The following is a 27,427-nucleotide window of genomic DNA, read 5'->3' as shown; positions in this document are numbered from 1 at the left end:
TGGAGGGGATGTCCAAGTGGCAAGCCGGCACTCAAGCCACCCTGCCAGTAGCTCACCAGGCACCTGCGGAGAGTACAACAGAGAGGGACCCCCGTAGGTTCAGACCCACCAATGAGGGCTATCTCAACACCACGGGTCACCCAACACCGCTGGCGACAGAGCCACAAAAGCAGGCTCTGATGGCAGCAGCACAAGTTTGCGGCTACCCTGGGGCAGCGCATTCATAATAATTCGGCACATTTTCCTTCATTGTGCAGGGCACACCTTTTAAACGATGCACCCAGCGCAATGAAGGAAAATGCACTGCATGTATAATACGGCCCCTGGTATAAAAAATCAATGGGCTCATTTAGCTGCTGCACATACATCACAAATTTTCAAGCAGAGGAAAAGGCCCAAACCAACTGTGTCCCTAACCAAATATTAGAGACTAGAGAGTTGTGTACTGTGCAGCTCTAGCAAAGAAAGGTCTTTCCAAATTTAGAGATCTTCACCTGAATGGGGAGATCTCAGTGCTCTCAAAGGAGCTGCTGCCCTGGCGTCTTCTCTGAGGGCACTCAAGTTTTCTGTGTGGTGCCATGTTATGTTCAGCCAACTCATGCAGTGATTTTCTTTCTTGAAAAACACATTTTCAAAGTTTGCTCTTAGATGTAGCTGTAGCTGCTTGCATAATAAGTGCTCATTCATAGATTGATAGTTTAGAGGATTCATCCACTGTTTGGTAAACACCTGAACACCTACAGCTGAGTAAAAGATGATTACCACACATTACAGTCAGCTTTACATCACAAAATAACTAATACTTGCCTATGGTGGCATATAATTTGCTTATTTGTAAGAACATAACATTGTCCTTTATATCTGAAAAAAGTAGCTGAAAAAGTAATTTAAATAAGTGCCTTCAGTATTGTGTACATCACAAAAAATAAAATTATTTAGGTTTGTTGTTTTACCATCCTTAAATTATTGGTTCTCCTTACATGTAAGCATTAACACATAATGTGTATTTTTGCACACACTTGTAGATAATATATTTAGGAATAATATATATTAGAAAACTTTAGAAAGGTAGCTTACCATTTCTTTTTTTTTACATCTGCCAAGTCTAGGAAATTGTTGTCACTTGTCTTTTTGTTTTCACACTCTTTCCTGGTTCGAACTCTTGTCAATAAATATCAGGTTTCATAATGCCCTCAGTTTACCACAAGATGCATGTAAACACAGATGTGCAAAAAAAAAAATAAGAAGTCATTTTGAAAGTCAATGTGTTCTTAACTGAATTTCATCTAACCTTTGACTGTCTTGATACACAAAAAAAGCTGCGATAGAGCCTGATTTGAATGACCTCATTATTGTTCCTTCCCTGTTAAAAGCTCTTTATCATCTAAGGGTGCTGCAGCTCCAGTTACCACTGTAAATAAGTAGAGTACATTTCGCCATTAAGTATTGTGAGCATACATCATAGGCGGAGCCAAGATGGCGATCGGAACAGTCGCATAAACGCCTCGCTCCGAGATCCCTTCCTCCCCGCCGCCTATCCTGTCTTTCATCCTGTTCGGGGTGTTCCGAATTCGGTTACCAAGGAAGAGCCTTCACTTACCGTCTGTCTCCGGGGCTCTGGCGTGCAGTGGTTTCTGCGTTCTGCCCGTGTCGTCTTGCTGGCCTTCCCGGCCCTGACGCCGGGGCCTCGAGTGCAGTGTCTGCCCGGAGGTGTTCGGAGTGCCGGCGGTCCGGAACCGGTGGAGAGACCCGATGGTGGGAGCCTGAGAGCCGCGAGCCAGAAGCGCCGGAGCGGACCCACCCCCAACGGTGGGCCGCCCCGCATGCCCGATTGCCTGCCGGACCGAAGAAGAGAAGCCGCGCTGTCCGGCACCCCTCGGGTGAGAAGCCCACTCCTGTTGATTGTCCCGCCTGGGATCCGGTGCAGGGCTCCCCCGAGTGTTGTGGGGAGCACGCCCGTTCTTCTGGTGACTCTCCTTTCTCCGCCGAGCGCCATCCGCCGCGGATCGGCTGTGTGTCCTGGGGCCTCCGGCACTCCTGGTGGACTTGGAGGCGGATGCGACAATGGCGGCGGGTGTTGTGCTCAAGATGGCGGATGCCCCCTCGGAGTGTCTTCCTCCTGGAGACAGGGACGTTGCTGCATTTGCTCTCCCCGGCCCTCGTTTGATTTGGGCGGCCCCTACACGGAGTGCTGTCTTGCTTGCCCTGGCTACTCTGCGGATCGACCTGCCCTTGAAATGCCGGGACTTGGAGTTGCGGATCGCCGCCATGGTTGCTCCGCCATTTTGTGACGCGGGGTCGTCTCCCCGAGTTTGTATTGTTGAGACTCCGCCAGCTGCTGTGCTGGGATCTCCGGCTGAGTGTTCGATTCCATGGGATCAAGTGGACCCGGTGCCGATGCTGCAGTGTTTCCTACATCCTGATTTCTTTGCTTCGTGCTGGACAGCCCAGATTTTGTGCTTGGCCATATGGATCTTTGGTGTACTTTTGCGTTCTGACTGCTGCCGAATTTTCCTGGTTGCTTCTTGTTGGCCGGGACGGTGTTCCGCGCAGATCCCACTTGCTTTCCCTGACTGGTATGGACCCACTGTATCATGCTGTTTCTTGGCCGTGCCGGGGTCTGGCAGCTCTACTCTTCATAGAAGTGGACAGGGGTGATCGTGCCTGGGTGCCTGCGGGACTTTCGTTTTGTTAAATGGCATCTCCGGGCCTCATTATTTGGACAGTTCCTGTTTCCATCCTCTGTGTAGGCTTTTCTCAGTATCCTCTTTGACCTCGATTAGTGATCCGTTGTTGCGGGTGGGGAGGTGTTCTGTATTTCGATCGCCGGCTCCTCTCCTCTCTCTCTCTCTTTTTCCTCTCTTTCTCTCTCTTTCTCCTTTTTCTTTCTCCGTTATTACTCCCTTTCTCTTTCTTCTATATTTCGGGTGACTCTGGGCGACAGGCACGCTGTTTAGTGGGGTAGGCCATAGCCATTACAGTGATGTAGGGTGGGGGGGGTATTTGTTATTTTAGTTTGTTTTATTCTATGGTCCCTTTTTGCTTTCTTTCCAGGGGGTGGGCTATGTCCCTTTGTTTTTTCTCCTTCGTTTCGCAAGTGTCTGCACTCTCTCCTGTTTCGGGCGGGAGGGCTGTCTATGTGGCGTCCCATTCAATTGTTTGCTATGATTTGTCTTTTATTTTTGAACCCTTTGATGGGCATAGGATGTCTTTGGGCCTCGCCCTACTGTGGTTATCTGACTGCGTGGGGGGCTGTATCCCTCCCGTCCCCCCCTCTTTTTCTGTATATATTGCATGACGCCCTGGTAGATATGGCTGCTGCCTCCTCTATACATTATAAAATGAAACCTTTCTTATCCTGGCGCTTTCTGTGTAGCGATTTTATTCCACGTTTATCCTGTATTCATTTTCCCATACACATTGATGTTGCTCCTCTTTGACTCTCCTGATTTTGCGGCCGGCCCCTGTGGTTGTAGGCCTGCGCTTGTACTGATACGTGTCTCTCAATAAAGGTTTAAAAAAAAAAAAAAAAAAAAAAAGTATTGTGAGCATACGGATTAATACATCTATGGAGAGCAGTGTACAATCTCCCACAGTTCATAATATAGAGCGTTATTGTAAACAATCTTTCAGTGAGGAGTTCTGGGCTCACCCTTAGTAGTTCTCACTTAAAGCAACAGGCTTCTCTCATAGTGAACGTACATGTAATATTTCATCAACAACAAAACAACATTAAAGTTATGTAATTGCAAAAGTGAAATTCCAAAACGAATTTCTTGAAAATGATTAAATAACACCAACAATACAAAATAGTGAGGTGGAGCATGAGTCTCAAATTAAAACAAGCATTTGCAATGCAATAGGTCTCACATTTACGCAAGCTTGAGCTATTGGCATTCTAAATGATAATACCATCATTTATGGTTTGGTTTTTAAAACATATTTAACAGTCATTGTCATTTGCAATACTAATAGCTTAAACTCTCACAAATGTGAGACCTATTGCATTGCAAATGCTTGTTTACAGGGGCACACATCTGCAAGTAACTGCACACTTGCCCCAAATGTAAAGATATGTGATAATGTTCCCATTGCCTCGAAGACACTGTACTCATTCCAGGTATATCACAAGACCCAGTTCAAAATAATGTACTACATGCATCATGCCTTGCATGATGGAGGCTCTCCGTATCTTCTCAATCCGGCCATTCATAGCATGCCATCCCAAAACCTCATTTCCCAAATGCACGAAGCAACGGCCACTGCACGACAAAACAGAACAAGTAGAAAGGACCTTGAGACCTTGGATTCAGTCTATGGAGCAAACCACACTCAAGCCTGAGATCCTAACTAATGCACAGAAAAGTTCTGGAAAGTCATGAAACCTTACAGTGAGAACGGAATTAGGTCCCAGTGCACATCTGTCGTGCTAATACCTTCGAATTTCTGACATTCCACCTGCTTGGGTGAAATTTCCTCCATCTTCTAGGACTATCAAACTTGTGGTCCATGCACTTCTAAGTGCTGTCTAGAACACCCCTTCTTGCCCTCAGGATATTTCAGTGCGTAAAACATTCACTGCTGAAATATGTAGTGAGCTACTAATCACGAGTTTGAATCCCAAGGCTGAATTTATTCTTACCAGCTCAGCAATTGAGTAACAACAAACTGAGCAATTGAAACTTGTTATTTACAGTGCTTACAAACGGCAGAAGTAAACTGTGAAGCTCCAGAATAAGGTGTTATTCATAGTATTATGATGATGATTACTTTTAGTTTTAAGGAAACAAGAACAGCATCTACAACCTCCGCGGGAATATACCTGGTCTATAATGGTTGTGGTAAATAAATAATTAATTACCTGTGCTATTTTTCAGGATACTCATACAAATAGATAGCTCAATAAATAGGAGTCAAGATACGAGGTAGCTAGAGTATACAGGCTTTAATTAAGCATAAAGGACTGGAACAGGACAGCCTGTACAGGGATGGGATGGCAGCTGCCGGGGGCAGGAATAGGCTGGCAATTGGGTAACTTTTAATAACAGTGCACAATATTTATAGTTAAACAAATACATTACATGCAATACAGTAGGCGGGGTTCGTAGCAGTCGCGAAAGATAAGGGCAAAACTGATGCAACAAGAAGGCGTGCACAGGGCGTATACATAGACATGTGATGCAAACGTAACAGAATATGTCATAAATGGGGCGGAAACATGGAGGGGGCTACCTGAGCAGCTGGGACCTCTAACCTAGTGGTGCGCGCAAACTGGCAATGACGTGTTACCAGGAGGACTGGGGGCTATGACTTCTGCACTAGAAGAAGAGACGAAAAGTCTGGAGTGTCAGGGCGACATGTACCTAAAGCCTATCTAGTATCTAGTGTTTAGAGAACATGTTGATAGAATCCAAAAGTTATCAGGGCAAAAGCTAACAGACACTAAGACTGGTGCATACATAATTCTACATGTAGTGCGGGTGCAGGGAATATTCTATGAATATTAATACAGTATTTCTCTTACATGGAGACATAAAGGCTAGACCATGACGGAAACTATTGATGCGATTCAGTAGCTTAGGAATGCAGAGAAGGATGGCTGGACTGATAACTAGAATCATAACATACTCTTGGCAGACTGAGAGGCAGAGCCAGGCCGTGCCGGGCACTGTGAGGCATGAAAGTAAGCTAAGAGTCAGGGATACAGGTGGGGGCTGTATCGCTCCTCAGAGAGGGTTCAGGAAACAGGAGCTGAATCTGAGTCCGGGCCCTTTTGAGGCCTAGAAACGGGGATATTTCAATGAATTAACGTGCACACTGTGAAACGTGGCAACGTAGCTTTACATAGGCCTGATATTCGTTGTATTCACGAAAACTGGAAACTGGCATACTAGAGATGGACACAACTGTAATTGCGTCTTTAATCGATCATAAGGGAGTACATGCATATCGATCATGCACATATGACATAACATGGGGAACACGTAGGCACATACAACATGGCAAAATTTACTTTTCCACATTCCCTCCTTGTGCCCTACGTTTCCATCAGGAAACATCTATATTCATGATACCATCTATCATTTCATACAGCATCATTTGTTCGTCTCGAATTGTCTTGGAACGGGACTTAGGACTAGGAATACAAGAGGTAGCGCACATGCCGCAAATCGCAGGGCCACATTGTATACAGAGGCAGCAACTGAATATGATCATTACTGCAATACCTAGGAATGACAATACTTTCCATCCCCAGGCAGATATAATACTCCAGAGCCAACCGGACCATGTCCAGGTGCCTGGATTCTGGTGTAACTGATGGGCAATTTTATGAAGTCTGGTTATAGCTGAATAAACAGACGGCGCGTTATTAGGAATGAAAATGCAGCAACTAGATCCGATGACTCTACATGCTCCTCCTCTATCGGCCAGTATGACGTCAAGAACGAGACGATTCTGGAGCACGACAAATCTCATAGCAGATTGCTCTTCGGTTAAGTTACCTAGAGCAGAAGTAGTCTCATTCACTACTGCTTCAAGGGTTCTGGTGAATCTACGTATTAGCTTACTATTCTGGATAGGGCCTATAAAGAAAAAGAAACCTCTATTGAAATCTGTATACTGTTCTAGAGCAGTTTCAGTTTGATCGACAATTGGGGACTCGATCTCCCTTCTATGTCTGACGTGTACTAGATGTGTGTTTCTGTGATAATCAGATGGGGCTAGAAAAACTGGTGGCAGTAGGAAGGCAATGTAACATGTTCCATCCCAATCGAGGGGCAGACGAACATATGCGGTCTGACCACAAACAAAATAAGAATGACGTGAAGCTTTGAAAATAGATTTCCCACTGTCACTATACTCGACAGTAGTAGTACAATCACTATGTCCTACATGTACGGAACCATTATTTCTGACACATAATTCGCCTTTGACTGGTAGTACTGAAATAGCAGGTAAGTCTGGAGTAGTATCAGACTGAACATTCAGGACCATAAAATTCGAAGAATAATTACCCAAATTATAAACTTCATTTTCTAGATCTAACCCTGTTCTATGGGAGAGACCTTGCTTGTCTGGAAAACACGTTCTATTCAGAAGGGACATATCATTTGAAGATGACGTTAACATGGACCATGCTCCACACGAACCATTATGTGAAAACGGATAAGGAAAGAGTGGCAGAACTCCCTTCGGTGTCTGGAATGGGGGGAGTCGACCACACACCCAACAATTGGTAGCATTGCTGGTCTGGTGTGAATAATGTAACATTCTAATGAACGTGTTATTACGCATAGCAAGGCGATAGGATAACTCGTGAGGAGGCAGATCACTAAAGGTATGCTCTACTGTAGCATTAGAAAACTTATTTACATGTGAACTTGGAAAACATAAATGAAATGCATAACTTGTGCAGGTAACCATCAAACTTAAAAACAATAGAAAACTTAGAAAAACGATACATCGAACAGAGTTTTGACTAAGTCTCTCACTATGGGGGTCTATCTCATACATGTCAGATACCTGTCTAACCGTTTCACCCGAGGGGGACTTAGACAATTAAACTGGCTGACTTATTTTACTAGACCGGAGTTTTAATTTATACTCCTGCTGCAGAGTTTTCTCTAACAGAGGAACTGTCAATTCTGGATTTGTATTAATGTCTGATTTAGAGTCTGGTTTCAGGCAGTCTTTAGAAAAGGAACAATCCTTGGAAATGTTCTTGGCAAAAGTTTTGTTACGGAGTCCATGGAATTTCTTGACATGCGACAGGTGGACCCAACCCTTACGGCCTTCCAACTTCACGGCCGTACGGGTGGTCAGAAGGACTAGTTGAGGTTGCTTCCAGCGGGGCTCCAGCGGACTTGAACGATCAAAGTTCCTTATCAAAACGAGGTCCCCGGGGATGACCTCATGCGGTTTCACTTCAGTATTGTCTGGAAATGCGGCAGCAACCTGTGAACGACAAGAGTGTAGGGCAGACATCAAGGAAGCTAGGTAATCTGTCAACATATTACTGGAAACATCTGTAATACTGCGGGGTCTAGGTGTACCCCACATGTTCGGGGGCGGCCGAATACGACCTCATAAGGGGACAGACCTGATCTGGAATGTGCGACCATGCGCATAAAGAATAAAGCAACTGGCAGGGCAACTAGCCAGTCTACACCTTTCTCTTTACATGTCTTAGCAATACGTATTTTCAGGGTCTGATTATGTCTCTCTACGAGACCGGCTGCTTCTGGATGGCGTACACAATGGAACTTCCACTGGTACCCTAACAAAAGGGAAACATGTCTCATCAACTCAGAGGAGAATGGCTGGCCGTTATCAGAATACACGACCCTAGAGAGTCCATAACGGGGGAAGAATTCACGAACCAACTGCTTGGCAGTGGTCGCTGCTGTGTAATCTGGAACTGGATATGCTTCTGTCCACCTGGACAAAGCGCATACAACTACAAGAACATACTTGAAACCTCGACATCGCTCCATCTGAATATAATCCATCTGGAGGACTTCAAAAGGGTGGTCAGGGGGCTGGAATCCACCTTGTTCCACCGGGACACTTTTACCTGGATTGAATTGACAACATATCATACAAGTACGGACTTTCTGCTTGGCTGCAGCTCGTAAATGCTTGTTGAATCAAAGGTTCTGAATACTGTCTAACATAGCTTTCTCTCCTAGGTGTGCTGGACTATGTGCGGTATTAATAATGACTTGAACCATAGAGTCGGGGAGAAACCATGTGGCTTTTCCCTTCGTCACCCATCCCTGATCTGTCTGGACCCCTCCTTGTTCGGACCATTTCTTGATTTCTTCAGGAGTAGCATGTAACTGTATGTCTATGATATCTTGTGTAGGGTCCTTAACTGTCATACATGTAGTCGGATCTAGAGTGGATATCTGTGTTTTGTTAACTGGAATGTCTGGTGTCTGAGCTGTAAGCTTGGCTGTTCGATCTGCTAGATCATTACCTTGGGAAATAATGTCAGTAACTTTCGTATGTGCTTTGCACTTCATGATAGCGATAGCTGTCGGTAAATGTATTGCATCTAACAGAGCTTGAATGAGGAGACCATGCTGAATCTTGGTTCCATGAGAAGTCATGAAACCTCTCTCCTGCCAGAGTACTCCGAAGTCGTGTACAACTCCGAATGCGTAACGTGAATCTGTATATATGTTTACTTTCAGGTTCTTGGCACGTATGCAGGCTTGGGTCAGAGCAACTAGCTCTGCTGCTTGAGCAGACAGGGTGTCAATACGATGTGTTTCTATAACTTCGGTTTCAGTAGTCACTGCATACGCGGCTACTAGTTCTCCTGTACTTGTTCTCATACATGAACCGTCCACATAAAGTGTCAGGTCGGGATTAGGTAATGGAATGTCTGTCAGGTCTTGTCTTGGCTTTGTCATAGTGTTAATGACTTCCACACAGTCATGTGTGGCGGGATTTGAAGTAACTGACGGTAACAGAGTAGCAGGATTTAAAACGTTGCAGCGTCTGATTTCTATGTGTGGCTGGAACAATGTCAGTTCATAACCTGTTAAACGTGCAATGGTCAAGTGTTGAGTCTGTGTTCGGTTTAAAAGAACTTCCACGGAGTGTGGAACTTGTACTGTCAGGGAATGTCCTAATACTATAGAATCACTTTGTCTGATTGCTAGAGCTGTGGCTGCAACTGACTTGAGGCACGCAGGCAAAGCCTGGGCTACTGGATCTAATGTGCTCGAAAAATAAGCACAAGGCTTGTATTGTCCGGCTTGATCTTGCGTGAGAACAGATAATGCTGTACCATCACGTTCTGTGACAAAAAGTGTAAAAGGCTTACTATAGTTCGGTGTTGCTAGAACAGGTGCTTGGCATAAGGCTTTCTTTAATTCATTAAAACTAAGTGTATGTTCAGATGTCCAATGGAGGACAGTCGATACGGCTGCCTCCTGTGTCGTTAACTGTATCAGTGGCTTAGCTAGAAATGCATACTGAGGAATCCATTGTCTGCAGTAAGAAGTAAGGCCGATAAAAGCACGTACCTCCTTCTGTGTCTTGGGCTGTGGAAGACTCGCTATCAACTGGATACGGTCTGGTGTCAACTGCCTACCCCACTTGGACAGTAAGTGGCCTAAGTAGATCACTTGCTGGACACAGAACTGGAGCTTCGAAGGGGACACCTTGTGCCCCATCTCGGCTAGGAAATACAGAACAGTAAGTGATGCTCGCTCGCAAGCACGCTCAGAACGGGCTGTGATCAGTAGATCATCGACATACTGGAGCAGGGCAGTGTCAGTTGGCATGTGAATGTTGTCTAGTTGTCTTTTGAGTGCTTGACTGTAAATACTAGGACTTTCTGTGAAACCTTGAGGAGCTCGTGTGAATTTATAGCTCCTTCCATTTAAACAAAAACCGAAAAGGTACTGGCTATCTGGATGAATCGGAACACTGAAAAATGCATTCTTGAGATCGATTACTGTAAAAAATACAGCTTCAGAATCAATAGCTGTCAACAGAGATGAAATATCTGGGACTACTGGATACTGGGGTATGATACATTTATTAAGTTCTCGAAGGTCAATCACTAATCGATATACTGGAGGCGCATTTGGATCAGTACGTTTCATGACTGGAATGATAGGAGAATTACATACATTGGAATCAGTTTCTACAACTACTCCTTGAGCAATGAGCTCGTCAATAATTTTGGATAAGGCTGCTACAGCCTCAGGCGGCAATCTGTACTGTCTGATTCGTGGCAAGACTACACCTTGCTTGAGAGTCACACGATGGGGTGTGATTTGCATAAAACCTACATCAGTTAGACCTTGCGCCCATAAATGCTGCGGTACATTGAACAATCTTGGATCAAAATCTCGTAATACATAGTGACCTTTAAAATCCCTCAAAAACAAGCGTATTCCCTCTGGGGAACAGCAAATAACTGCACCTAATTCTTTCAATGTTTTAATACCTAACAAATTTTCTCGACATGACTTCGTAAGTAACAAATCAGTAGTTCGGGACAATGGACCAACTTCTAGAGTAACTGGCTTTGATATCTCGTTTACAATAGGCTTTCCTGAAAATCCAAGGGATACATTTCTAGAGCCTGAGAGCGGAGCCCCTGGAACCTCGTCATGACTGATGGTAGTCCTACTTGCCCCTGTATCAATCAAGAACTTTCTGTCTTTCCCTAATACTTGACTGTGCACATAGGGACCCTCTTGATCTACAGGTATCTCGATGAGAGGCAAGCCTACCTCCCTCTCTAGGCTGTTTCATGAATACGGTTGATACTCTGGATACTCTGTCTGTGCATACTGGTACATCTGCTGTGTAACATGCTGTGTTGCAGCAATAGGCTGCGGTGCTGGAACTGTCTGTTGTGCATTCTGTGGTGACTGAGAAGTCTGTGAAACTTGTTCTTGTCTAGGCGGACGTGGTCTTTCTTTAGTCTTACCAGTGGCTATGTTGTGTTTCAGAACTGCACATTCGTTTATGAAATGACCTGGCTGTTTACAATAGTTGCATGTCCCTTTAACGGGAGCTGCAGGATGACTGGCTTGATTCGGACCCCTCTTCTGACTGTCTTGTGGAACAGATTGTGCAACTAGTACTTTCATTTTCGTGTCTTTCATACGTCTCCTTTCGTGTTCTTGTTCTTCCCTGATTCTATTCTGGTGATACTGGAGCATCTGAAGCATCTGTGACGGGGTACTAGCTTGCCAAGTACTTTCGACTTTCAAAACTCGATTTTTAACTTGTGGACTCGAATTCTCGACGAGTTTAGTAACAAAAAGATGAGGGTATGACTCGCTACCTGTCTTCAAACCACTGTTAATAATAAAGCACTTCTCGAATCTAGAATAAAAATCACTAGTGTCTTCATCCTGTTTCTGTTTGCATGCTGAAATTGCATCCCAGTCTTCCTTTTTCGTGGCTAATAACCTTGGCAAAACCTGAATCAATAACTCTGGTAATTCTCTACATTTGTCTCCAAGACCGGTACCTGGTACTCGTATCTTATCTTCAGCTTCTAGAACTGCCCAATCGATCTTTTTCTCTCCCACCTCCCATTCTTTTTCCTTGAGTTTTTCATATACCCCTGCGGGCAACAGGACCTTTAACATTTTAATAATATCTGGATACGTGTATTCTCCCATACGGAGCATGTCTTTTAATTCTCGATGGAACCCTGCTGGATCTTTGTCGTGACAGGGAATTAATTTCTTCATCTCTAAGAGTTCCATCTTTGTGACTGGAGTGTAAACAAACACTCGTTGCATTTCACCAGCCGGTGTCCTAACTGGATGTACTTCTCGTAACGGATTCTGTCTATCTATGTAAAATGGTTTACTTTCTGGAGGTGAGACGTGAACAAAATGCGGATTCAGAAACGTTCTATATTTGTGGCGCTGTTCTAGAATGACACTAATTAAATCGGTACCTAAACCTTTCCATTTATACTGGAGTAACTCGTTCAGGATATCATGTAACGGACCTGGATCAGAATGTTGACCCTCATACAATGTAATGAGGTGCTGGATCATATACATACCCACCAATCGCTGCTCGGCTGGGGGCAGTTTCAGAAACATTTGTGCCACTATTTCGTCTGGAAAAGTGGTAGAATCAGTAATCCATCGGACTGCTGATCGGACTAGTTCTTGTTCATGCATGGTAATAAGTTCACTATAACCGATTCGTGATTTCAGAATGTGATCGGTAGCTTGAAATACTTGTTCTAGAGAACCTTGTTCTGGTGCTGGATGATGAAAGACTTTCTTGTGTTCTAGGCGTGAATGTCGGTCTGGAAGTCTAGATTTACCTACATACGCTATTCTGGCGGTATTCTCGTCTTCTGCTTCTTCAGTATCAGAGTTACTTTCTTTCTCGCTTACTTGTGCTTTACGATTGTCGTGTAACCTTATTATTTCCTTGCGAATTTTCTTGTACATACTCTCTATACTACTGAGTGTCCTGTGTTTACCCTCGGCTATATTATCACTCCACCTTGTCAGAACTTTCATTTCGGTCGGATCTTTAGTCGGACAATCTTGTTCCCTTATTAAACAATTGATTAGAAACTTTAATAACATGAGCTGGGTCTCAGCTTTCCTAAGAGACATGATTTCGCCAATACTTTCTGGATCTTCTCCTGTACGGATGAAGCGATACATTCTGTCTAAATCTTCTTTCATATTCGGTAGGGTGTCCAAATACTCGGTCACCCGTCTTACACGTAATGAATATAAAACCATATTATCTTCACCTGGGACTGGATCATAACAGCATTCGGTAAGAGCTCGCCTGATTTCTGCGACGGACTGATATTTGGGCGTACGCTGTAACGCACGTTCATGTAACTCGACTAACCCTATACGTTTATTTGGCGGCGGGGTACCTGGAGGACCTCCTCCCGCGGCCCCTATACTGGAATCGTCGACTGATACTCTTCGTGCTGGCAGAGTGACCGATGTAGCGGGTACATGTATTACTGGCTGGACCGGGGGTACCGTAACAGGTGCTGTAACAGGTGCCCCGGTGACTGGGGGAACAGGAATTATATTATTTACTGGAGCTGGCGGAACTGGCGGAGCAGGATTCGCATATTCTGGGACTGTGTCGTCCAAATAGGACGAGAGAAAAATATCAGCTGCGGTCGGTTTGTGACGTAGTTTCATCGGAACTAATGGCGGCGGAAAATTACATGGTGCTTCCGGGGTTGCTTTTGGCAAGCCCTCGGCAAGAAGAGGATACATACCCTTAATGAGGGCATTTCTCTGTCTGTTCGGCTTTAACTCGTTCACCTACTTCGATTAATTCCCTTTCTTGGGCTCTTTCTAAGGATTCTCTACTTAATTCTGACTTTCTGATTTCTTTCTCTGTTCTTTTATGAGATTCTTTGCGCCATAACTCGATGGCATCTTTCTGGGACTGTCTGGCTTTCTTTTTCCATAATGCTTCTTCTACTCGCATGATGCACTCGGCATCCCACGTACCTGATACGGGCCATCTATACTTTTCCTCTAACTGTTTGGTGTATTCCACCCATAAATCTAGATACAATATGGCACTTATGCCATGCTTTTGATACATGAAATGACCTGGACTGTCCCTAGGCGGGACAGGAACTGCTTCTTCGAGCAGACCTTTTCTAGTTTTTAACTGACATAACTTGGAGAACAGAGGCATGACTGGACTGGAGTCTGGACACAATACGATACACAATAAACACGATAATTACATGAGAAACAAATCATTCATACCACGACATTGAAAACACATGGAATAACATTTAAAATAACAGTTCGGACAAAATACTACCTGAAATACTGAGAACAGAACACATGAATTTCTCGAGAACAGAACTTTACTAGAACAGAAACTAGAATGACTGGATGCACTGCTAAAACAGTACGAAACTTACCGGTCCCATAAAGAGACACGTCAGGACCCGCATCCACCTAAGTGGACACTTCGTGTTGGATCTGTGTACCCAAACCCACGGACCAGAGACAAATCAATTGACCCTGTCTAGATACTACCCCAGCAACGGTACTCACCGGGCAGCAAGAACGGAAGGCCTCGGACTGGACTGGACTGCTACGACGACGGACGGACGAACTTCGGACTTCTGTTACGGGTGGGCCTCCGGATACTTCGGACCTTGGACTCTCGGCTTGGGCTCTGGTCGGGACTCGCCGCGTTCCTCCACCGCCTCGTCTGGACGCTGGACCGCAACCTCCGTCTCCTCCGTGGGCCTGAGGGATACTTGAAGCAGAAATATCTGCACGTGCACAGTATGGTTCCGTCACGGCTGCAGAGGATCAGGGGGCCTGCGTGGCTTCTCCGGCGCGTGGGGAAAGGGCAAGTCCCTATTCGGGCGCCATTATGTGGTAAATAAATAATTAATTACCTGTGCTATTTTTCAGGATACTCATACAAATAGATAGCTCAATAAATAAGAGTCAAGATACGAGGTAGCTAGAGTATACAGGCTTTAATTAAGCATAAAGGACTGGAACAGGACAGCCTGTACGGGGATGGGATGGCAGCTGCCGGGGGCAGGAATAGGCTGGCAATTGGGTAACTTTTAATAACAGTGCACAATATTTATAGTTAAACAAATACATTACATGCAATACAGTAGGCGTAGCAGTAGGCGGGGTTCGTAGCAGTCGCGAAAGATAAGGGCAAAACTGATGCAACAAGAAGGCGTGCACAGGGCGTATACATAGACATGTGATGCAAACGTAACAGAATATGTCATAAATGGGGCGGAAACATGGAGGGGGCTACCTGAGCAGCTGGGACCTCTAACCTAGTGGTGCGCGCAAACTGGCAATGACGTGTTACCAGAAGGACTGGGGGCTATGACTTCTGCACTAGAAGAAGAGACGAAAAGTCTGGAGTGTCAGGGCGACATGTACCTAAAGCCTATCTAGTATCTAGTGTTTAGAGAACATGTTGATAGAATCCAAAAGTTATCAGGGCAAAAGCTAACAGACACTAAGACTGGTGCATACATAATTCTACATGTAGTGCGGGTGCAGGGAATATTCTATGAATATTAATACAGTATTTCTCTTACATGGAGACATAAAGGCTAGACCATGACGGAAACTATTGATGCGATTCAGTAGCTTAGGAATGCAGAGAAGGAGGGCTGGACTGATAACTAGAATCATAACATACTCTTGGCAGACTGAGAGGCAGAGCCAGGCCGTGCCGGGCACTGTGAGGCATGAAAGTAAGCTAAGAGTCAGGGATACAGGTGGGGGCTGTATCGCTCCTCAGAGAGGGTTCAGGAAACAGGAGCTGAATCTGAGTCCGGGCCCTTTTGAGGCCTAGAAACGGGGATATTTCAATGAATTAACGTGCACACTGTGAAACGTGGCAACGTAGCTTTACATAGGCCTGATATTCGTTGTATTCACGAAAACTGGAAACTGGCATACTAGAGATGGACACAACTGTAATTGCGTCTTTAATCGATCATAAGGGAGTACATGCATATCGATCATGCACATATGACATAACATGGGGAACACGTAGGCACATACAACATGGCAAAATTTACTTTTCCACATGGTGACAAATATGATATTCAGTCCACAGAACGAGGAATAACTTTGAAGAAACAGAAATACCAGGTGAAAACGGGAGGACTTCTTCTGGAGACTATTCCACTAACATTTTGTGGTAAATCTGCGTTAGCGTCCGTCGTTGTGCTGTGGGTGGTGGGATGTCAGGAAGGTTTTGTGGATGTTTCATGCTCCCTGTGCTGCAGGAGGGAATGGGGCAGGATCCTGGCTGATCCTCTGCTACTGAAGCCAGTTGCTGTCCCGGGGGAGTTGGTAAAATCTGCCATGGTACTCTCGCCACCTGGTTATTTCAGGTTCAAAACACTTTCCTACATGGAGTTGGTTGGGGTCGTATGGTCCCCGGGGTAAGCTGCAACCAACCACTTAGAATCAAAAGCCTACTTTCACTGGGGCCATGCAGTCATACCTCTGTTTCAGGAGAAGGCATGACACGAACACAGAAGGGTCAGCTGCGTGCTCATGATACATGTATGTTTTCATATCCTGTTGCTGCACTCGAGGACTGGAACTGCAACCGGCAAGGAGCACACATGACAAATTCAAAGTGCCCATTTACAGTACAAGAGTACTGTATTAAGCAGTCACCATAACCCGGACTGAAATAGTCCTTACCTCGGAGCTGTTGTTCTAACAGGATCCAATCTGGTCTGAGTGCTGCCCACAGGCCCTGGGCATTCACATGCCCATGCGCAGGTGAGGTCTAAACACTCTCTGCCAGGGCGCTCTCCCTTCATTCCCCTGGTAGGCTTCTCACTCCCTCCAGGCAGAGAGGGGCATGTGTGTGGATCTGAGGCACATGTCCCACAGGCACAGCTGAAGCCACGAAAAGAAAAAATATCTTTTGCTTATAAGATTGTACTGCCGAAAGAACAAGTGCTCCTTGCATGGAGCTCGGAGCGATCGGCTAAGGGCTGCAGAGAAGGCTGGGTCAGGGTGACCCAATGCAGCAGCCTAGATGTGCGGGAGGGGGGTGCTGAGGCAGACGGCAGGGAGGAGGGGGTGAGGCTGCAAGCGAGGCTTTACCAGAACTTGGGAACAGGCACCCATGCAATAAGAGACAACTGGAAACAAAAACTCATTGGCTGCACTGTGGGACTGCTTGCACGCTGTTGCTCACTCCCCTGGCATTGCTCCGTGGGAGTAAACTTTTCAGAAAAGGTGGGGCCCGCACCCACCAGTAGCCATTTGCAGGCTACGGTTTTTAACTGACATACACAAAAGCCAATCCAAAGCGTGGGTGGAGTGAGACCCCACAAAGTACCGACAACAGATCGCCTACAGTGCAAGCGTTGTATAGGCTCAACCTAAAAAACTTAGCAAACTGTGCCTATAGAAAACAATGGGCCATATCAAAGTTAGTGTCAGTCTTCGGGCCTAGATGACTGGGTCCAAGATGCACTTTCTAGCCAACAGCAAATGAGTGCAGGTCTAGTAAACCTTGGTGTTTCTTTCCATTCAACATTTGTATCTTATAACTTGGAGCTTCATGTAGAGTTTCGAGGGAATGGGAGTCTTCCTAATTCCAGAGGAAACTCTAAATGCTGTTTAATCCTATGCAGAAAGTAGAACTTTCAAATTATTTGACTGCCGATACATACTTCATACCATATCTCGCTTCTTAACCCTGCACTTTGCCCTTGTGTACATTTAAGCACAGTTAATAATATGCAGCTTGCCTTAAAATACATTCAAGGTTGCAAGAACAGCCCTAATGATATTTTAAGAGTCCTCAAATGGGTGGTATCACCCCCTGCATTCCAAATTGAACATCTGAATATTATACCACTTGCATGTTTTATGTGTAACTTGACTTCAGCATTACCTATGTCATTTATGCCAGTTGAGGTTACCAATGTGCTCCTGTTTTAAGGGATCAGTGCACAAACACTGTGAGGGGGTCATCATTCCAATAATGCCAGTAAGGGAAGAAAGCCATGCAAAACAATGCACTTTCACACAAGGATTTATTCATTACTTCACAGTTTCACAAACATTTCTTCCATATAGTTTTAGAGAATTCTCTCCAGACCAAGGGCTGTATTTGACCAACTAATGTTCCAAAGGGAGGCTTTGTGATCTTATTAAATAGTATACCGATTCACAATAGTGTTGTCCTACAAGATACTTGGGTATAGTCATGCCGAAGGGGTTTTGAATACTTTACTCTCAACTAAGTCCTTTGAGGTGTATGTGCTCCAGTTGACCAGTTGCTTCATCTGAAGCCTACAGTTGCACAGAAGAACTCTTCAAATATACATGGCACAGGTTCACTTCCAGAACATTGTATCTTCGATTACTACTGCGCGAATGGAGGAGCTGAGTGAACATTTGATAGCTGATACCAGTGCTTTATTTGTAAAATATTAAGTGCAGGTGCTTAAAGTTTTTTAGGAGGCCACACCCACTTCCCCCGGCTCCACTTACTCCATCCACAGGCTCAACCTACTTGTCAATTTGCTCCGTCCACACCCACATCTGGCACTGCTGAAAGCAAGATGCAATACCTGTTCTGAATTTCAGCCAGCGAGCCTTCCCCAAATAAGGTTTTGATAAGGGGCCCACTTCCACGAGAAAAGAGAGAGTTTTGAAAAAAAATGTAATCAAAAAGTGCATTTGAAGCACAAATTTGGCATACATATTCTAATAGTAATGCGCTGATAGGGAATACATGAAATATTCCAGTTCTCTATGTGCCGATTTGGGGAAAGGAGAATACTTGGTTATATCCTGGTCCCTGTATCATAGCAGTCAGCCTGAACATGTGCAATTCCGCCATTCTTGCACAACTAGATGACCACGGGTGGCGTGTTAGGTTTACCTTACATTTTTTTAATTGCTCATCAACGGTTCTAATAACGTGATTTCTGCCCTTTCGGTGTCAAATAGTCTATTACATGTTATTCTTTTTCTGAATTGGTGTGGAATATTTCATGTGTTGTGTTTTCAAATATTAATATTTGTGTGCTGCATAAATAATTTACACATTGCCTATAATTTAAGACTGCCTGGTTTTGTGCCAAGCTATCAGAGGGTTAAGTACAATTAAAATGAGTACATTTTAAGGTTAACCCTGACAGGGATTGTGACTGTTGCTTTTCAAGGGCTCACAGCCTCCCCCCTCAATCAACAACCCAATTTGGCAGCGCTGTCATTTGACTTTCATCTTGTTTATTCACTGCACCACGATTTGGCTGTGACTGTGGTCGATCTCACCAGGGAAAGTGAAATACCCTCTTTTACAAAGCAGAGAAAAACTTCAGCGCGAGGAGAATGGACAGGATAGTAAGAAGGTACTGCTGAAAAGAGAAGGGAATGGATTAAATAAGGCAATACTGAGAACAAAGCAGGCAGGGGGAGTGAAAGAGCAGGTGTCGCTGAGGAGAGAGGGGGCAAAAGTAGGAAAAGGGATAAGAGCAAAACGTTTGTAGGCAAGAGGTTTGGGAGAAAGAAGGAGAGCAAATACTGCTGAGGAAAGAATGTCCAGGCAGGAAAGGAATGGAGATAGTGAGGTCAAGGCACTGCTGGGGAGAGATTGAGTAGAGTGTGGAAGGCTGAGAAAGCAGGCATTGCTGGGGAGTACCTGGAAGTCAGTGAAGCCCTGACTCTCACACTTGGGCATGCATTGCCCCTTCCCTGCCCTTCCCCTTCTCATCCTAAGTCATCAAAAGAGGGAGTCACCAAACTATTGAATGTTAAACAGGGTTTTCCTTGTTTCATTGTCTTTTCTGTGTCAAAATGTGTAATTGGTCACACCTGAAATATACATCATGACAACTTTTACTTGTGCTCCCAGTCATTTTTGAAAAAATAGTTTCCATTAGACTATAGCATCGTCTCTCTAATCAGCTACCCTGCCCTTCCTCGTCCATATGTTTCCCGCTGCTCTTTGTCTTCCTCGGTTCCTGCTGTTTCTTTCTCTGTGGAGTACACTGAAGTATTTGTGCAAGTGATTGTTTGTCTGTATTGGCGGACAGATTAGCACAAGAATGCGAGAGTTACCCTTAGACACCATTCGACATCATCACACCAATTGCCTTTTCAGCAATCATCATTCGGCGAGGCGCCTGCAGATCAAATCGTTGCAGGACAACCGGTGAATGTCAAAAGGCATTTCACAAAGCGATGTCCGCTCACACCTTGTAGCTCGGGCTAAAATGGGCTTTTTGTGTGCTGAATATGTTACCCACGTCCGTTTGTATTTCCATACATACACATACAGTGTAGGAACCTAGGTATCAAATAGCAGTAAGATGTGAATGCACAGTGTTGAAGTTATGTTTTTGTACCCCCCATTTTATTTGCTTGCTTTTTGACATATAATGACTTCTTTGCAAAGCCTCTGATGCACAACAAAATAATTTAAATATAAACTATAACAGACAATCCAATCATTCGTTTTCTCATTAAAGAGGCCTCTTGACACTAAACAAGCATGTTATTTTCTAGAAAGGATAAAAGAAATGCAAGAAAATAAAATGGAATAGGAAGGCGCTGTATGGAACTTTTTTTATGATAATTTTGCTTGACACTGTTCAATTTTCTGCTGCATTTCATGTAATGCTTTGTGTGTGCAAACATAAATTAAACATTGCTATAGGAGAAGTGAGCCGGGAGGGCAGGCACGGAGAGAGGAGACAGGCAGTGAAAAAATTGGAATCTCTTAACCATCCTATGATAATCCTCATATGGCACTCACCTTAAACTCGACACATGCCCGTTTTTTGCTATGACCTTTCAGAACTCGCAATGCCCAGGAGGGAACAAAATGTTTCCATCATTTACACCCTTATCTCTACACACCGTGGTTTCACAGTGACTGCAGTTGCTGTACGCTACGCACTTTTAATTTTCTCACCAACAAGCTTAGCCATCAGCCCGCCCTCAATCACATATATCCAATGGAGTTTGGAAATGAGGACGTGCCTTGTGGAAAGGCAGATGTGCACTGCTGACATCACTAACGTGACACAGTCATTGTGCCTGGACCTGGGTAGGTCAGCCCATGCAGACATACTATACAGGCATCTGGACCGAAGAACAAGAACAGCAGGTACAAAATTCAATAGACCAGGCCCTGCAAAATAAGTATGGGTGCTGAGCACCAAAGCACCAGCACAAATTAAGCACTTACCCTTGATTAGCAGAGTCCACTCAAAATAACTGATTCTTAATTGGAGTGGCAGCCCCCTCTTCCTGTAAGTAGAGTGTTTTTTTTTTCTTTTTGTCCCTGTGAATTTTCAACATGAGCCTTTGTTTATTACAATACAGTAGTAGGTTCTAGTCAATCTCTATTAAAACAAATATCAATGTATACAGGTGGTCTTTAATCACCAGCTATATCTCTTAAAATTAGGGCCAGTAAAAGGAAATAATTACTGAGATGAAAAGAATCACAATCCTGAATGCTAAAACTGCAAAAATACTCTGATTAAAAGGTGGCCAGCCTTTCTCAAAAATATCTACATGACACAATTTCATGTGACAATACTAAGCACATGTGGAGAAAAATCCACCTTTATCCATCTCTATCAAAAGATGAATCATTTTCCTAAATATGGTAATTCTCACAGATTGTCTTTGTTAGTGCATATCACTTCATAAATGTCAAATTCTTTCACTTCTTGGTTCTGTATATTTAATTGTGCAAGTTTCTAAGATAAACTGTTTTGCAATATGTCTCAACTCCTAAATTCCACATATAACAATATATTATCAAGTAATTCTAACAAGAAAAATGTAAACCACCTTTAAAAGGTTTTCTAAACTGGTAACCTTGAAGTCATATGAGATTATCTTGTATACTTCCAAATGTATTTTAAATTAACACAATCTGCTTTAAAATCATGAGAAGACATGCTTAAATGTAGTTTAATGTTACCAAGAGGTATAAATCCAGGTGGAAACTCGGGTCCTGATTAATTCAGCGTTCTGTGTCATACTTCATTATCTCAGAGTTCAAATAAGCTCCACTTCAAGAAAAGGAGGCTTGAAATGTAAATAACCCAATGTTTTCAAATGAAAAGTTAATTTTTTTTTTAATTAGCATGATTGAATATGAGATGTCAGCAAATGTGTTGCAAAGGTTCACATTATTACACGTAAAGTATTTTGTTAATTTTATAAAATATTGATTGAACATTTATAAGTTAATGCAAAGGCAATCATGATTTAAAAACCTGATATTGACTATAACATTTGGAAGATTTATTTGGATTGTTGAGTGTTCCCTTTTTCAGCCTCCTCTAAATGTGTACTCTTCATTGAAACAATACATTTAACAGAAATAGTGTAAAAAGCAGGCTTCATTATAGATGAAACTGCTGATCATGCACACAATAAAACACATATTCATTATTTGCCTTTTCCTTAAGCCATGTGTTATAGATAAAAACTACAGGTCCTTGAACCCTAAAATACTGTACCAACCTGAAAAACACCCAACCCTAAACCTTAAAACTGATTACAACTCCTAAAAACGACCTATTCCTGAGGCTTTAAAACCTCTTGTCACCCCTAAAAAGAACCCCTGAACACTATAATCTCCTTACATTCCTAAAATCTACCTATCCCTGAACCCTAAAAACACATTACAGCCCTAAAGAATGCTAATCCCTGAACCCTAAAAATCCTACATGATCACAAGCCCACCAAAAATGCAATTTGCCCTCATAAATATTATTCTATGTTCAATTTAATCTATTTAAATTTTCACAAACCTTTACAAACCTTTAATTATTTAATTACACATACTTAAGCTTACAAATGTATTAAACATAATTTAGTGCACTACAATTTAATAAATGCACCCAGCTGTAACTGTTATATGTGTATGCTTATATTAATATATTGCACTGGCTGTGCCACCACCAGAGTAGTTATAGTTAGATCAGACTTTCCATCGTAAGAGAACTTTTGTTTCTGTAATAATATTGGTACCAGCTGATAAATTTGCACATAGCTTTCCAAAAAATAGTTCATCCCCTTTGGCTCGTTTAGATGATCTCATCAGTCATGTCATCAATGATGTCATTTGAGAGGTTATCAGTGATGCCATCAATGATTTAACATGTCACAAGTGATGTAATGTGTATAGTGTAATCCTTCCATGCTATGTGAAAATGCGCACACAGGCGCAGGCAGGATTAATCATTACCTCTCCTGCCTCATTTCCTCCCAACGAAGGACCGATAGGGAAAATATACAACAGTCCAACTCTGTACATCAAAGTGGCAAAAGTCAAAGTAACTGGTATAAGTGCATTGTGCAAAGGCTACCTAACATTTGAGAGCAGGAGTCTTTTCACTACAAAGCCTACCATCATCCTTTCCTCTAGTTCCTCCTTTTCTAAGTCTTTTAACTCCCTTCCTTTTTCTACAGATCTCTTGTTCTGGTCATATGCAAAGTACTCTATGAATACCTGAAGCAAATAACTATATAGGCACCATTTTTTAAACTTAATCTAAAACTAGTCATTATATCTAGCACCTATGTTGGTCTACAGTCTACTCCTACCATCTTGCGAATTTTCTAGGAGTTTATATTCTCTTACTTTCTAGATCCAGGCGACTCACCTGGTACTGCTTCATTTGAACATATTTGATAAAAAATAAGATAGAAACAATTTGAATCAATACTCCACATTCCATCTTTGTATGCAGAACTTTGTCTTGAACTTTTATGACATGGCCGTGAAAGATTGTTTTGTCGAGGTTGCAGCCCTGAGATAAATCATCAGTTCACTGTAAACATTGCCAATATACGGGAGTGAAGGATTTAGGGTCTGTTTTAGAGTTGAACAATCCTAGAAAATTCTCTATTTGGAACAAGGGCTAAATCTAAAGGTCAGTGGCAGGAATTCTACTGTAATTCAACTGTTAGATATCTTAGATATTTAAGATGTCTTCCAAAATCTGGATTTTCTAAAACAACCCAGCTCAGAATCATGATTCCTGTGTTGTATCCAGCTATCAGGAAAAATACTTTGCATTATTGTGGTCTGTCCCTTAGTGGACCAACTTATTTGTGTTGAAAATTGGCAGAATACCAATATTTAGATCAGTCATGATGTTAGTTAGATGCATAGAAAGTATCACTGCGATAACAGACTGAGGGCCTCATTAGGATGTCGGTCGAAAAGTCTTTTCTGACCGACATCCTTGATTTGACTTCTGACCATCGTATTATGATTACAATGGTCGGAAGTCATACCAGCGGGTGATTCCGGCTGGCTTCCGACAGGCTCAAGGGGCCCGTTGGCCAGCCAGAAACCGCAACATAATCACTTACAGATGGCATTCCCACCATCAAGATAATGATGTTGGTTTCCTACAGGCTTTTCATGTTGGGCATTCAGACATTACAAGCCTGTCAGAAGTGACTTTGGGGGCCCCTAGCAAGGCCCCCATGCCTCCGCAGCCTCTGGTTGAGGGCCTGGAGTGAACCTATAGTTCCCCCCTGTAAATTTCTGCTCCGTGTGGCAGACACTGTGAGGTTAAACGACAACATATTGAGGCCACCTTTCTGCCCCGAACCATTGGCACAGCTTTTTTTGAAATTGCATTTGCAATATTATTTATTCTGTTCATTTTCCTCTTTTCCTTTTTTACAACGTTATTTCATTCCTTTGATACTCTGAATGTTCACTTGAAATAATTTTAGTCTTCATGCAAGGAAACGCCATTTCCCAAATTTCTAATGCTCCTGCCGGGCCATCCGAACCTCACTTCAAGAACATGCCTGAAGCCAAACTCATCCTTAGCAGTTTATTCAAATCCAATGTATTTCGGGCCTCTAGGGCCCTTCGTCAGGGAACACTAAAAATAACAATAACACTCGTTTTAATATGACAGCCAATGTATGCACTATAACATATCACACTTAAAGTTGCTCACTCTTCTTTGTTTCAATGAATTCATTTAACTGCAATACATTCTTACTGTTCCCCCTAGTGCCTCTGACATACTCTAACCCCGTCAGTTTAACATCAATGGTTTCCTGTCACTTGGTAAACTAAATACCCTACTTACACCCAGACTGCTAACAATCTCATTCTGCTCCTTCCCATCACAGAGGTGCCTGCCACGGCAGGGATTTATATGGACTCCCATTTCTATCAGTTCCCACACCGAAACATCAACTCAAATCCTCCCGACATCGTAATTAGGGCCTAAAATGCACTAAATTAAACAATAGATGAGTAATCCAAATTTTAAGTTCCTGAATTTCTGTATGAAATTAATGTGAATGTGCCACAGAGGCAGTTGTCTGGATCGAATGGGGTATTTGTTTGTTGCTGCTCAATAGGGATCAAGATCATTTGTCAACTCTGAATATTTTTGTGAATCTCATTGATAATATTTTGTCTGTTTAGGTATTATCAAAAGGGCAAGTGGTAGCTGTCGGAAAAAAGAACACCCAAACCTTCACTGTAACACCTGAAGTGTCATGGGCTCCTCTAGCAGTGATCAACGTATACTACATTCACATCAGCGGTTATGTAATATCTGACAGCAAGTCATACACTGTCAAAGGAATGCTTAAAAACAAGGTATGTGTCTTATATTACTGTCAATGAAATGTAGTCGACCCATCATGCAGTTGTAATATTACATTCTTGTACCTTTCCCTCCCAGACCTCAAACGGGCCACACCTACAGCTCTGTGGTATGCCCCCTTACTTAAGGAAGCTAAGATGGGATGCAAAAGGCAGAAAGGTTTTGGCTACGCTATTATTCATTGCCTGCAATAGAAGAACTTAAGAAGGCGTTCAGAGCATATAAAAAACGTATTTGACAAACTTTTATAGCAACAAACTTTTGATGGGTTACAATCCTGCAGAGGAGTTGTTCCACATATTTTGCAATTTTTCTTCTTCCAAATGTGTGACTGTTACTATTGTGAACAATCGAGAGCGGGCGGAAAATTATCTAACGAACTTGGTGAAAAGATCTCTGCAATTCTTAACTTGTTGGCACTAGGTTACCTTTGTAACTTTTGTCCATCACAGCAGGATAACAGGCTAGGGATGCCATTACCTCTATCTGAGAGATTAAAGATTTTACTGTCTTGAAGTGAACAGACTTCTCTCAAATATATTTTCAAACTGCATATGCTGTTTACCTCTTCCTTCCCTCCACCCCTATTTCTGAGCTTGGAATTATTTAGGTCTACCACCTGGCAGGTTACCCAGCAGCTACAAAGTAAAATATTTGTTTTCTGAGTCTTTTCTCTCAGATACAAGGTGCATCAAATGATGGCGAAATGATTAATTTAAAAATACATACCAGAACAAATATTTATCTTTTTCAGGATAATTCCTTTTAGGTCATTCATATGCCTGTGTATTGCTTACATTGTCTTATCAATAACTTCCTTGCTTCCATCAAGTAATATTTTATTGCTCAAATGATTACTGAGCATTTTGGGATTTTTTTTAAATCACTGCCCCTTTGCGAGATCATATAATATTGGTCCCTGTTTTGTATTTTATTCGACTTCGAATACAAGCAAATTAAAAATAGGCTTTCATTTATGAACCTTTAGTGACAGACTTTCATATGTCGTAAATCAACTTATTTCCTTTGGTATACTTTACGCTGGTCTCTGTTGTCAACAGGGAAGGCAACACAAATGAAGATTCAACAGCCGTGGCCAAGGTGTTTGCTAGACAGTGTCACACACACTAGTAGACCTTGTCATCATTTGTGACCTCTCTTGGGTATTAAAACCGCACTTTAACCTTTTGATGGAGTATGTATTGAATGGGCAGATCTTTGGCATTCTGAAAAAACACTGCACTAGATATTGTCATGAACTGCTTGGAACACTCCATCAAATTACAGGCAAGACGTAGGCCCTAATTAAAAGAGGCAGATAATTTCAGCCGCTGCATCTACACCTAATTTCGCTGGGTTTGAAATATTGAATTGGGTGGAATTTACCGCTCTTAGTAATTAACTGTTCGGAATGGGGGTGTATAGTTGGCAGCGGTAGGTACCTTTGTCCAAATAGGGACCCTTGCTTCTAGTCAGGGTAAGGGGGATATTCACTTTAGATAACCCCTTCTCACCCCCTTGGTAGCTTGGTATAAGCAGACAGGCTTATCCCAAAGGCAATGTGTAAAGTATTTGTACCAACACTCACAGTAACCCAGTGATATCACCACAATTGCACACCACACTGGTTTGGAAAAATAAAGTATCTTTATCTTAACAAGACCAAAACAACAAAAATCCAACATACAAATATTAAGAAAATGACTTTCAAAGGTTTTAGCAACTGAGTCCATAGAAAACTATGGATGTGTGATATCTTGCAAAGTA

General features: G+C 43.0%; 1 protein-coding gene across 1 annotated transcript in view; it reads left to right on the top strand.

Moving 5' to 3' along the window:
* Positions 1–27,427, top strand: part of LOC144762795 (CD109 antigen-like) — a 628,126-nt gene that overhangs the window by 400,351 nt on the left and 200,348 nt on the right. Inside the window, exon 14 of the mRNA XM_078648065.1 lies at positions 25,477–25,653. Coding sequence (XP_078504191.1) covers positions 25,477–25,653 — 177 coding nt within the window. The remainder of the gene's footprint in view (positions 1–25,476; positions 25,654–27,427) is intronic.

The sequence above is a fragment of the Lissotriton helveticus genome, chromosome 6, assembly GCF_964261635.1.
Source record: "Lissotriton helveticus chromosome 6, aLisHel1.1, whole genome shotgun sequence".
NCBI lineage: Eukaryota > Metazoa > Chordata > Amphibia > Caudata > Salamandridae > Lissotriton > Lissotriton helveticus.
This window is presented reverse-complemented; position numbering and strand designations above follow the sequence as displayed.